Source organism: Castanea sativa, chromosome 8, assembly GCF_040712315.1.
Source record: "Castanea sativa cultivar Marrone di Chiusa Pesio chromosome 8, ASM4071231v1".
In the NCBI taxonomy this organism is placed as follows: Eukaryota; Viridiplantae; Streptophyta; class Magnoliopsida; order Fagales; family Fagaceae; genus Castanea; species Castanea sativa.
Genome location: NC_134020.1, coordinates 4456438 through 4470734, shown reverse-complemented (window position 1 = coordinate 4470734; position 14297 = coordinate 4456438). Strand labels below are relative to the sequence as shown.

Sequence of the window (14297 nt, the reverse complement as noted above, 5' to 3'; positions counted from 1 at the left end):
TCTAGAATTATTTATATATCCTAATGAACAATCTAACATCTAATGCGGATACCCAGCAGCAAATCTAAACATTAGAATATAAATTTTAGGATCAAAATCAAATTTCTAAATAACCTTATAAACTTTTAAATTTTTTTTTTGTTTCTAATTGAGAGAAATCTTACCTTGAACAATCTGATTGTCTCTTCAATTGTATGTGCTCTAACTCCAAGGAAAACACCTCTTAGCCTCTTAGCCTCTTAGATAAAACCCTGACTATCTCTTCCTCTACCTTGTAGTTTGTATTATAAGATGTGGGCTTAGGGGTAGTGGGCTGCAGTAATAATTAAAAGAAAACCTATAGCCCATTAGTTATATTTTAAAGAAAACTCTTAAATAAAATTATGTGGGGTATTACAACGGTACTGAAGCCTGTGAGCATAGAAGACATTCCACTACTGCAACATCACAATCCCATATTCGACCTACAAGACAGTTCAAGCCACAAGAAGACTGAAGATCCCGTCACCATGGTGGAAGAGGGAGAACATCTGAATACTAAAGAACCCATGAACATGCAAGATCTATTGAATACCATGGTAGCTAGTTAAATCCAATTGAGGAAGGACATGAACCTTATGGTTCAACAATTCCAAAACTTTAGGAGTGGCCAAGAGGAGAACAAGGCTGACCATGATTCCCCAACCATGGAGGGAGAGAAAAAGATGAATAAGAGGATAAACAAGGTAGAAGAGATGATTAGAAGAGCTCGTAAGATGGAAGACCTCATGAACTACCAATCACTCTCACTCTTCCCTGATGTAAGGTTGCCTCCTAAGTTCAAGATGCCCACCTTGGACAAGTTTGACGGGATTGCTGCCCAAAGTACTATCTGAAGATGTATATGAGGGCCATGCAACCCCTAGGAGTAATTGAAGAACTACTTGCTCAAATGTTCCAAAACACTCTGACTGGAGCCGCTCTTAGATGGTTCCTCAACCTAGATGATGCTAGAGCAAGGAGCTGGGAGGACATCTGCCATGATTTTCGCAATCAATAAAAGTACAACATAGAGGTGGATATAACAAGGAAGGATCTCGAGACCACGAAGCAAGAGCCAAAAGAATCCTTCTCTACCTTCATTACCAAGTGGAGGTCCAAAGCCGCAAAAATGATGAATAGGCTAAGTGAAGAAGAACAATTAGCTATGGTTGTAAAGAATTTATTACCTGTATACCATAAGTACTTGTTTGCCCAATATTTTCCTAATTTTAAAGCTTTGATTGCTACTGGAACCCAAATTGCAGATGCAAAAAATAATAAAACTTTAAAGAATGAGGACCCACCGAGGTTTAAAAAGAATTTAGGATCTAGTTCTAAAACTGCAGAAGTTTCTAATATCTACAAAAATAATCCTTAACAACTTATTGCACCCATCGTCCCCGTGCAAATATCACAAGGGCCACCTCCAAGGCCTAGGAGGGAATTTCATGAGTTGTATATGCCTGTGAGCCAAGTATTTGAGAAGCTACAAGCAAAAGGGTTACTAAAACCCTTAGACCCAAGACCAATTCCAAACCCACTACTTGCAAGATTTGACGTGACTAAGAGATGTGCCAACCACCAAAGCCCTGGCCATGATACTGACAAGTGTTTTGGCCTTCATCAAGCAATTCAAGACTTAATAGACAATAAGGTGATTGCACCGCCTACAAGGCCTAGCATCACTAATAATCCCTTGCCTAACCACAATTTTGGGAGAGGACCAAGAATTAATTGCTTGATGACTAAAGAGGAAAGTAAAGAGGACCCATTTGAATTGATCTATGACCTACCCGAGTGCTTTATGATGACATGGGAAGAGTTGATGGGTATGCCATCCACTATAGGATATGATATATGGAGTGAAAATGTACCTGAAACCAAAAATTACTCAACATCCACAAATAAGGGGAGACACTTCAAACCCCAATCAAATTACCCAATATCCACAAATGGGGGGAGACACTTCAAACTCCAATCAAATAATCAAGCACCTACATATGGGGGGGAGACACTTCAAAGCCCAATCAAATAATCCGACATCGACAAATAGGGGGAGACACTTCAAACCCCCACATTTGGAGACAAACAACCCAGTAGAAGCCTTGAACAAAGCTACCCAACAAACACCCACTGAAGAAGATGAGGTCCTCAAGCAGCTACAGAAGACACAAGCCAACATATCTTTATGGGGTTTACTCAAGGCCTCATATAAGCACCACCAAAATCTGGTAGACCTTCTCAATCAATTCCAAGTCCCTATAACCACAACTTCTCAAGATCCGAATACTATGATTGGGTCTATAAATAGGGAACTCACTATTTCCTACTCTAACAAAGATTTGACAAAGAAGGGGAAGCACCACAACGACCCATTGCACATTACTGTAGATGCCAAAGGCAAGAGCATTCCAATGGTTCTAATTGATGATGGAAGTGCCTTAAATGTGTGTCCTTTAAAGACTGAAAGTTGTTTGGGCCTAAGTATTGAAGATTTTGTGCCGACTGACCAGCATCTAAGGGTGTATAACAATAGTAGAAGAGAGGTCTTGGGAACCGTAACACTGGAGCTCACTATAGGGCCAATGATAAAAAAAAAAAGGTGGAGTTTCAAATCCTAAACATAGTATCATGCTTCAATATGCTCCTTGGGTGACCATGGATCCATGACATAGAAGCCATACCTTCATCCCTATACCAAAAGGTTCGGTTCCACATGAAAGGGCTATAGTTACCATATATGGCAATACTTTGATCGCACCTAAGCCTATCTTTGGTATCAACTCTGAGAAAGAGCCATTGACCTTGGATGGTTTCGAAATTGAGAGGCCTAACTTTGAAAGAAGGGAAGAGGAAGTGGAGAAGATCCTTATGGACTTTGCCCCTACAGCAACAATAACGTGGTGGCAATGATGAGGAGAATGAATTACCTTCCAGGGATGAACTTGGGGAAGATTGTGAAGAAGCCAACTGTTCAAGTCCCGATGATTCCTACTACCACACCACCTTTTAGACTAGACTATAAGCCAATTGCTGATGACTTGTTAGAAATGGAGGTGAGAAGAATGGCTCATGCCAAAGCCAAAGCAAAAGACTCCCTTGTCCTCTGAAACCCCTAAAGCCCTACACTTCTACATTGAATGGAAAGTTTGTCAAAATTGGAGATAGTCAACGTTGTTGGGGATTCCCCAAACCAAGATTTGATCCTGAGACTAGAAGAATGATGCTTGGGTTTGAGCTACTATTTGATTGCAACAATAAGCTTCTAGAGCTGAACACTACAACAAAATGTATTTTTAGTGACGAAAATTAGTGAGGAAATATTTTTCGTCACTAAAAATATAGCTTTAGTGACGAAATGAATATTTCGTCACTAATGGTGAAAAAAATTATAACATTTAGTGACGAAAAATAAATTTCGTCACTATTGTGATCTGAAAAATAGGCGCCAAGAGAGGGAAACTTTAGCGCGAATTTAATTAATCTATAGTGACGAAATATTTCGTCACTAAAAGTTGAAATTTTTAGTGACGAAACATTTCGTCACTATAGGTGTTGCACTTACATATTTTTAGTGACGAAATCATAATTCGTCACTAAAACTATGCTTTAGTGACGAAATATGAATTTCGTCACTAAAAACCTTAACAAAGCCTCCCAAAAGTCTCTCACACAAACCTGGACAAATTTACTAAAGAGTGTAGTGCATTTCTCTCTTTTATTTCAGCTCCCAAAAGTCTCCCACACAAACCTTCAGACCAAATACACAAACCTTCATATCCCACACAATCAGCAATGCTTCTATCGGCGACGGCAACGCTTCCATTTGTCGACGGCGACGCTTCCAACCGCGACGATCTCCGACGACGATTCTGGTACCAACCGCGACGGTCTCCGCAACGATTCCGGTACCAATCGCGACGGTCTCCGCGACGATTCCGGTACCCATCGCGACGATCTCCGCGACGATTCCGGTACCCATCGCGACGGTCTCCGCGACGATTCCGGTACCCATCGCGACGGTCTCCGCGACGATTCCGGTACCCATCGCGACGGTCTCCGCGACGATTCCGGTACCCATCGCGACGATCTCCGCGACGATTCCGGTACCCATCGCGAAGATCTCCGCGACGATTCCGGTACCCATCGCGACGATCTCCGCGACGATTCCGGTACCCATCGCGACGATCTCCGCGATGATTCCGGTACCGATCGCGACGATCTCCGCTTGGATTTTGGTACCAATCGCGACGATCTCCTCGACGGTTCTCTCCATCGCGACGATCTCCGGCGACGCTTCTCCCCAACCGCGACGATTCTCCGGTGACGCTTCCTCCCAATCGCGACTCTTCAGCTCGCCGTCGCCGATTCAGCCCCAACTGACTCTTCGCCTCCCTTCGCCGACTGTTCACCTCCTTTTGCTGATTCAACTCCCAACGCCAACTTGTAAGTTTCTTTCTCTTCTCTGTACGCTTTTCTCTTTTGTTGTTTTTTACAGTTTTTTTTTTTTGCTTGATTTTTTAAGTTCTATTTGGCAACACTTGATTTTGATGGACTTTTCAGATTCTATGCTCACCCAAGACTGAAGTTGGTCTCTCATCTTCCACCTTGACATTGAGAAGTATCACCCCCAAGCTCATTCTTGGGTCTACTGTACTGCTACAAGGTTTGTGAGGGAAGAGAGATATGGGTTATGTTTGAATTTGAATCATGATCTTGGCTGGTTTTGTTAATGAATTCTGCTTATTGTAATTGGATATAATTTTTAAGCATCTTATTGTGTGATAAGTTTTGTGAGGGAAGAGAGATATGGGTTATGTTTGGTAATGTTGATGTACTAAGTCAAAGTTTATGTTTAGACTTAAAAATGTGGAGAATTGCTTTAATGGATTGTGTTGTTTCCTTTGTTTTTTTGTTTTTTTTTTTTGAATGAAGATTGTGTTGTTTTCAATTATACTTTTTTGCATAATCTTTTTTGTCCCTCACTTTTATTTGTTGCTGTATGTGGCCAAAAGGTCCTACTTTTATTACATGTGGTATTGTCGTGTTCATGCTATTTTGATTTGGTTGTTTGTGCTTTTGCAAGCCTTTGTGGTTCTTTTGCAAGCGTAGTGTACAGATCCTCCAACATTGACTTCAAGTGTAATTTAGTAGCAAAATTTAGATCGTTGTGAAACTCACAAAACTTATTCAAACTGTAGAGGTTTTTGCTCTTGATTGGAAATGGTTATTGTCTACATTTTTCTGTCTTTGAAATAAGATGTCTAAGTTTATAATAATCTGTAAGGATCATTTCACAATGTGGCTTGTCCTCAATGTTCACCAAACTAGGAACTTGATTTCAGTAAAAATAACTTCATTTTATCCAATGCATGTAACATTGCTTGGTTATCCTAGTGTTAAAGTTGAAATTGTATATATTATAATATTACTAGCAAAGATGACTTTATAAAATTAAAAGCAAAGGAAGTATACAAGAACTCATAGGGAGTAACCTTAGTATACAGGCTGCATAATAAAGGATTTCCCCAAAGTTTAAATTGTAAATATATATATCACTACATCTTATTTCTTTTCATTGTTTTGACAAAGAAGATCCTTTGCCATCTAGGCTTCAGGTGGGTTTGTCTAAGTTTGAATAGAGACTGTTTTCATTTTGTATAGATTGTTTTGGATGAGGGCTGCGTTGTTGTTTGTGAACTGGAATGGTGGTTGTGGTTGTGGAATGGTGATTGTTTTAACATTTTGGTGACTTTGATGGTACCCTTTTTGGGTTAGCTGAAATTGTTGTGAAATGTTTTTGGGTTTCAGTTTTGGGTCTTCACTTTGATAAAGCTAGATTATAGTTTTATGGTTTAGTTAGTTATTTTAGATTATTTTTTGTGTTCCTCAATTTTCAATTTTGTTTCTCTTTCTGTAGGAAAACATTTCGACAGTAAGTATACCTTTGGCAAAAACTAGTGATTGATCACTCCTAGCCTAGTGCCTATGCTTCTTTTTATTATGAGGATCATTTTCAAGATTGAAGTATTTATTAATTTAATTTTTCTTTTGCAGGTTAAATACACATTGTTTGCAATAACTTTGGATTTTTTCTGAAAGTTGTAAGCTTAGCTTGAGCAAAGTAAGTAAATTTTAGTAGAAAACCTTATAAAACTCTATACGTGTGATGTTGGAAATTGGATTTGTGGTGGTATGTTGTGTTGGAGCAAGCGGGTGGCTTGCATGATGTTATAAGGTGGGTTAAACTAATATTGGGAGTGTTTTTCATTTCTTGCAAATGTTAATGAGTATTGTTGATTAGATGTGATGAATAGTATTTTATTTGATTTAAATACTTGTAAAACTCTATACTTGTGATATTTGTGATTGGTTTTGTGGTGGTATGTTGTGTTGGAGCAAGCGGGTGGCTTGCATGATGTTATAAGGTGGGTTAAACTAATATTGGGAGTGTTTTTCATTTCTTGCAAATGTTAATGAGTATTGTTGATTAGATGTGATGAATAGTATTTTATTTGATTTAAATACTTAAAAAATTCTATACTTGTGATATTTGTGATTGGTTTTGTGGTGGTATGTTGTGTTGGAGCAAGCGGGTGGCTTGCATGATGTTATAAGGTGGTTAAACTAATAGTGGGAGTGTTTTTCATTTATTGCATGATTTTATTTGATTTCAAAACTTGTGCATTCATGAATGAGATAGAACTTTATCTAAGTAGCTTATAGACTTAGATGTTAGAATATATTATGCATGAGTTATTCTTATTTTACTAAAGTAGCATTTACCTTATTGTAGTCAAACATGGATAAAAGTTGGATGCCAATGGCTAAGACACCTGATGGTAGATTAAGTCGTCCATATATTGAAGGGGTCAATACATTTATTAATTTTGCAAGATCGGTTGTGGACTTGAGTGGTAATATTCCGTGCCCGTGTATTCATTGTGTGAATTGCTATCGACAATCTCTTCAAATTGTGCGTATCCATTTGCTTCATCGTGGGATTATGCAATCTTACGTTAATTGGTATAATCATGGAGAACCTCGTGTATTGAACGAGAACCTTTATGATAATGAAATGTCGGATGGTGATCATATGGATGGTATCGATGCCTTGGTAGGTGACTGAATTAGAGGGGAACCAAGAAATGCAACCGAAGATGAGGAGGTGCGTCATTTTGACAAACTTGAGGAAGATGCAAAGCGTGAGTTGTATCCGGGTTGCACTGATTATAGTATCTTGAAGTTTGTTATTGAGATGTTGAATGTAAAGGTAATGACCAACTTGAGTAATAAGGGACTTGATATGATGCTAGAATTGCTAACAAAGGTTTTACCAAAAGATAACTTGGTTCCAAGGTCAACTTATGAAGCAAAGAAGATATTACGTGACTTGGGCATGTCATATGAGCATATAGATGCATGCAAAAATGATTGTGCACTATTTTGGAAGGAAAATGAAAATCTTGATAAATGTCCGGTGTGTGAGACGCCTAGGTACAAGGATACACTTGCCCAAGGTAAAAATATTCCTCATAAGGTATTGCGTTACTTTCCGTTGACACCGAGATTGAGGAGATTGTACATGTTAGGCCAAAGAGCTAAGGACATGAGATGGCATATAGACAAACGAGTGGATGATGGGATAATGAGGCATCCGGCTGATAGTGAGGAGTGGAAGGAGTTTGATTTACAACATCCTGATTTTGCCCTCGAACCTCGCAATGTAAGGTTGGGGTTGGCTACTGATGGATTTAACCCTTTTGAGAATATGAACAACAACTATAGTATGTGGCCTGTCATACTTATCCCCTATAACCTACCGCCTTGGCTGGTTATGAAGGAGCCATATTTTATGTTGTCCTTGCTTATTCCTGGTCCCCATCAACCAGGAAACGAGATTGATACTTACTTGAAACCATTGGTTGACGAGTTGAAGGAGTTGTGGGAAGAAGGTGTAGAAACTTATGATGCTTATAGTAAAGAGCATTTTCAGATGCGTGCAACTTTGTTGTGGACAATACATGACTATCCTGGATTTGGTAACGTGTCTGGGTGGAGGACAAAGGGTTATCATTCTTGTTACACTTGCAACGATGAACCATATTCAGAAGCTTTGGAAAGTAAAATTGGATTCATTAATCATCGAGCTTATTTGCCTATGGAACATCGTTGGAGACATAGTCGGTTGCATAATGGTCTATCGGAGAAACGGAAGAGATCTTTAGAGTTACAAGTGGGAAAGATACAAGAGCAGTTAGATAGAATGCCAAATATAATTTTAGGAAAGCATCCAAGTAATAAGAAGAGACAACTCATTGGGGAGCCAAATTGGTCAAAGGTAAGTATTTTGTATAAGCTTCCATACTGGAAGAATAAGAAGCTTAAGCACAACATTGATGTCATGCATGTGGAGAAGAACATTAGTGAGAGTACTTATGGTACTTTGTTGGGCATTGAGGGGAGAAACAAGGATACTGACAAGGCACGGATAGACTTGCAAAATATGAACTTTAGGCACACGTTGCATTTGAAACAACGTCCTGATGGATCATATGACAAGCCTCGGGCTTTTTTTTCACTAAGCCTAAATGAAAGGGACGGTTTCTATGACTTTTTGAAATCAGTCAAGTATCCGGATGGCTATGCAGCCAACATATCAAGGTCAGTGAATGCAAAAAATGGTAGATTATCTGGTTTGAAAAGCCACGATTGTCATGTGCTACTACAACGAATTCTTCCAATTGGGTTGCGAGGGTTTGCACATAAAGACATTAGTATTGTATTGTTTGAGTTGGGCAGCTTTTTTCAAGACTTATGCTCAAGGACCCTAAAGCGGAGTGAATTGGAGAAACTAGAAGAACGTATAGTTCTTATACTATGCAAGCTTGAGAGGTTCTTACCTCCAGCATTCTTTGATGTTATGGTCCACCTTGCTATTCACTTGCCTCGAGAAGCAATTCTAGGAGGCCCGGTACAATATCGGTGGATGTACCCAATTGAAAGGTAATTAGACCCTTTAATGCATCCATCAATTGTATCTTTCCCACGTGGTATAAAATCACATAATGTGTATTTTTTTTCCTCGTAGGTATCTTGGAAAATTGAAAAGATACGTATCGAATCGAGCTAGACCAGAAGGTTCGATTGCAGAGGCTTACATTCTCAAAGAATGTATTAACAACTGGTCTTTGTATATTGATGGAATCGAAACTGTGCATAATCGAAGAGAAAGAAATGAAGATTTTGGTGAATCTAGTGAAGGATTGATAGTTTTTTCACGATCGCCCACCTACTGTGTGGTAGGTGGAATGATGGCAACTTGTCTCGTGCATTGCTTGATACTGCTCATTGGTACTTATTGTACAATAGTCCTGAGCTAGAGCCTTATTTAAAGTATGTGATTTCATATGCATGTATTGTTTGATCAAGTTTTGAATATTATCTGCAATGCTTAGCTGAAAATAAATCACCTTATTTTTAACAGTGAACACAAAAGTACATTGCATAATCCTACTGGAGAAGCCATAACTCAAATCCAACGACAAGAGTTTCCCAAGTGGTTCAGAGAACGTGTAAGACATTTGAAATTTAATCACACACTAATAAAAATTAAACATTTAAATAGTTTCGTCATTACTTATTACTAATTAATATCACTTGTTGTATGTCATTATAGATGAATAGATTGAAAGTTAATGAGTCACCAGAAGCTACTAAAGAGTTATGGTCATTAGCAAATGGTCCTAAGCCGCATGTGAAGGAGTACACAGTTTGTATGGTCAATGGTGTAAAGTTCCATACAAGGGACCTAGACAATCGTCGTGTAACCCAAAACAGTGGTGTATGTACGGAAGGGGACCATGGGGGAGAAATGCACGACTTCTATGGTCATGTGTGCAAAATTTGGGAATTGGAGTATGTGTTTTGCCATAAAGTTGTTTTATTCCAGTGTGAATGGTACAATACTGGTACCAATGGTCGAAGGAGAACAATAAGAACTGATGCACACTGCACAAGCATTGATGTTACAAGTCGGTGGTATGAAAATGACCCTTTTATACTTCCTAGTCAAGCGAGACAAGTTTTTTACCTTCAAGATACCAAATTGGGTGAACCTTGGAAAATTGTGCAATCCATCCAACATAGGGGAGTGTTTGATGTCCCGGAAGTCGGGGGTGGAGAATCCAATGATAATACAGAAGATAGTGACGCATTTCAACAAGAAGCGATTGTTGATGTTGTCTCTATCAATGTTGAGGACAATATTATTGACTATTGTATGGGTGATGTTGAAACTGAGGTTGTTCTTGAAGGTGGAACTTCAAGAGATGCTAATCAAAATGAAGAGCATGACATACCTGATGTTGATGTTGATATGGATTATGATATGTAGAGTTCATAAAAATTGTCTTAAATGTTGTATGCTTATCTTAAAGTTTTATGCTTGTCTAAGTAGCAATTGTTTTGTACTTATCTTGAACTTTGATATGGATATTGATGTGGTCATTTGTTGTGTTGAGTTAGTAGTAATTGTGTTCAAATTTGCACTTGTGAATTGCTTGATATGGATAATGACGTAGACTATGATATGTAAAGTAAGTAGTAATTTTTATTGAGATGTTTTGTACTTATTTTGAACTTGATGACATCAATACATAGTTTCAAAAAATGCCCAAAAAGGCCAAATACACTCATAACATACCGAGGTATGAGATGGCAAGATTGGATAAAATGAGGCAAAACCAAGAGAGAATTGATGCTTTGGGATTGAAGCACATCTCAACTTCTCTAAAGGATACTGCTCAGTCCAATTGTGCAAAAGGGAAAAGAAGTAGAGCTAGTGTTGTGGTAGATGATGATTATGTACCACCTATTGGTGACGATGACAATGATGATGAGTCATCTAATTCTGTAATCCATAAGGTACAATAGATGTTCCATAGGATACAATAGATGATAATAATTTTATTGTTTCATTACTTGTAATAACTTTGTTGTTCCATTATATGTATGTTTGTTAGTTACAGATGGCACCAGGACGACTTACACGCTCACGAGGTGAGGCATCTATCCCGGTTGTTCAATCTACGGTCCAATCTATGGAAACACCTCCTGAAGTAAATCCTCCAATCCAAAGTTCTTCTAGTGCGGAGGCGCAGACTACTGGCGCATTAACTAGCACGACTGGTAATTACATAGAACATACTTAATTACAACTGCACCCTATTTTTACTATTGAGATTATACTTCACTTAATTTAGTTGTAATATACATGGAATGTATAATTTTTTAACATTAATAATGTTTAAATAGGATCTCGCGTAAATACATTGGAACAACACGTGGTATAGCAAGACGGGCACTTGTTGAAAAAAATGGTACGTTACCGACGTATAGCTGCAGAATATGATGCTCTGTTGGGAAGAATGCGTGCAAGCTTGTCAATCAAATTGGCTTACAAGTGCGAAGTAATTTGTCTAGTTACAATGTGAAAAATTGGAAAAATGTTGATGCTGCTACTAGAGATGTGGTGCTTCAAAATATCGCGGTAAATTTACATTGATAACGTCTAACTTGTCTTTGTTGTCACTAAGCATATTAAATTCATATAATAGTATTTTAATAATATATATAAACTTCATTTTACAGGATCAGTTTGAGCTACAAGGAGATTCCAACTTGGTAACGAAAACATTAAATACAAAATGTGGAAGATTATTGAGTTCTAGCTCCTACAAGTTGCATCAAGCTTATAAAAAGCTCGTACAATCTCATGGTGCTGACTATGCAAGAAGCCACCCGCCAAAGAATGCCAAACTTGAGTCAGACTGGACTGAACTTATTGATGAGAGATGGACCAATAAGGATTGGTCGGTAAATTATTTATGCATATATTATTATTATCCAATGTTTACTATATTATGTTGTAAACTAATTAGATTAATACTTAGATTCATGATCTAATAGATATCTTGAATGTTGTTTATTAGGAAAAATCAATAAAGAACTCTGAAAATAGGAAGAAAACTTCAGGCAAACATAGATGCGGGACGAAGGCACTTGCTGTTAGGGTTGATGAGGAGGTGCTATTTTTTCATTTTTCTTAAACTTTAGTATATTACATGTTGTGATTAATAAGTATAACTATCTAACACTTGAATGTTAATTAATCAGACAAATAGTAATGACGGTCAAGTTCCTGAATTGGCAAAAATCTTCAAAGATGTTCATTTCAATCCAAATACAAATATGTGGATACACCATGAGGATGAAGCTACATATTTATGTATATCATTCCATCCTTATCATTCCATCTCTATCATGTTTGTAAAGCTATAACATATGTATTATTAATGTTGTGATTGTTTGTTTCTTTCTCCTTTTCAAATGATAGGAAAATATTCTCAAAGTGCAAGAGGATCATTGTCAAGATCCTAATGCAATTCCCCTTACACAAGAGGAGATCTCAAACTTGGTTTTTAAGAAGAAGTCTGGTGTTGTAAAAGGACTTGGCATGAGATCTTCTTCTTCTCTAGTAACCACCGCCTCATCTAATTCCTCAGTAGAGTATATTCAACGGTTAGAAAATGAGATCATTGAGCTCAAAGAGGCAAGAGCTAAGGACCAAGAGGAGCGAGCTAGGGACCAAGAGGCACGAGCTAGAGACCAAGAGGCACGAGCTAAGCAAGAAGAGGTCCAAAAGAATATTCTTAATTTTTTAAGGAGAAATGGTTATGATGACGCTCTTACCTATGGGGGTGGTTCAACTTCAAGTTAAAACATGTTTTGGTTAGTACTTTCTTTTAGCAATTGACCCATATTACATGGTATGACTACTCTTAATGTATTGTTAGAAATGTTTCTTCTAATATAATTTATGTTTTTACTTTATGATTTTAATGTAGTATTGGTTTTATATTTGTGCAGATTTCTTATTGGTGGTTTTAAGAAGATTTACTTTTGGCATTACTTGAAGACATATGAGGACATCTTCCGTTAGTTCTAATTATATTATGCTACACTTTTTGTATTGTTATAACACATCTTGAGTTATTGTAGACGTTGAAAACAATTATTGTATGGAAGGAGTTTGAATTAGATACTTGTTTTATTTTTTACTTGTGGAATGTATGGATCTTTTTTTATAAATGCGTTGTTGAAATAAATGTATTATTCAAATGTGAGGTTTTAGTAATGTAAAAACAGGTTACAGGTTAATATCAAAACCATGAAAAAAATAAAAACAGAAAATAAGTTTTAGTGACGAAATATTTCGTCACTAAATGTAACAAAATTTGAAAGAAATGGTTTCAGTGACGAAAATTTTCATCACTATATGTGCATTGGTTTTCTTAAAAATAGTTTTAGTGACGAACTTTTTCGTCACTATATGTACCCGATAAATAGTTTTAGTGACGACATTATTCGTCACTAAATATGATTTAATAAACTAAATTGTTTTTAGTGACGAAATATTTTCGTCACTGAATGGTGTTTTTAGTGAGGAAAAAATTTAGTGACGAAACGTTTTCGTCTCTAAAAGTTTTTAAAAAAAAAATCAAATCGGACTTTTAGTGACGAAATTTTTCGTCACCAGGACTTTTAGTGACGGGGTTTCAGCGACGAAATGAAATTCGTCACTAAAAGTCCAATTTCGTCACTAAATGTGTTTAGTGACGAAATATTGGAATTTTAGTGACGAATTTTTTCGTCACTGAAAATACATTTTGTTGTAGTGGAAGAACGAAGACATAACCTGGGTTCCTACTAATTGGCCTGATTACAAGGATCCTGATGCAATGACTATGCTTCTAAGAGATGTCATTTGCAATATAGAAGAAGAAGAGTACCGGGAGGCTTGCCAACATGCATTGAAAAACCTGTATGAAGAGAGAACAAGTGATGAAGATGAGGAAGGGGGAGAAGCCGCTAGTGATGATGATGAAGGTAGCAATAGCAAGAGTGATGATACTAGTGACAGTAGCAACAATGACAGTGGAGATGGTGAAGATGATAGCAAAGTGATAGTGAAAGCAAAGATAGTGAAGACTATGATAGCCAATATAGTGGCGATAATTGGGGTGAACATCCTAGTAATAGAAAAGATGAAGAGGAAGGGCTTTACTATGAAGACTATGATGATGATGTAGACTACTATGATGGAGACATAGAGGATAATGCTGCTAGTTAAACACATAGACATGGGGAGCAACACTGAAAGTGATGAATATAGGCTAGAAAATGTGTTAGAAGCTGCAGGAGAGGAGATTGAA

The 14297-nt window shown here is 37.5% G+C and overlaps 1 protein-coding gene and 1 long non-coding RNA gene across 2 annotated transcripts; both read left to right on the top strand.

Moving 5' to 3' along the window:
- The first annotated feature begins 6823 nt into the window (after positions 1–6823).
- LOC142605768 (uncharacterized) lies at positions 6824–9031 on the top strand. Its single transcript, XM_075777208.1, has 2 exons — positions 6824–7138; positions 7295–9031. Exons 1-2 carry the CDS (start codon positions 6824–6826, stop codon positions 9029–9031), a joined length of 2052 nt encoding a protein of 683 aa, XP_075633323.1.
- A 3543-nt stretch (positions 9032–12574) lies between these two features.
- On the top strand, positions 12575–13173 carry LOC142608422 (uncharacterized). The gene is made up of 2 exons (XR_012839487.1): positions 12575–12813; positions 12952–13173. It is a non-coding gene; the product is annotated as an uncharacterized LOC142608422 (long non-coding RNA).
- Positions 13174–14297: the final 1124 nt, after the last annotated feature.

What these genes read in the sequence shown, in the direction of transcription:
- LOC142605768 (XM_075777208.1), top strand. Translation starts at nt 6,824, where the DNA reads ATGGATAAAAGTTGGATGCCAATGGCTAAGACACCTGATGGTAGATTA. An exon ending in TGGATGGTATCGATGCCTTG is followed by an intron (nt 7,139 to 7,294) that starts GTAGGTGACTGA and finishes TTGAATGTAAAG; the next exon opens with GTAATGACCAACTTGAGTAA.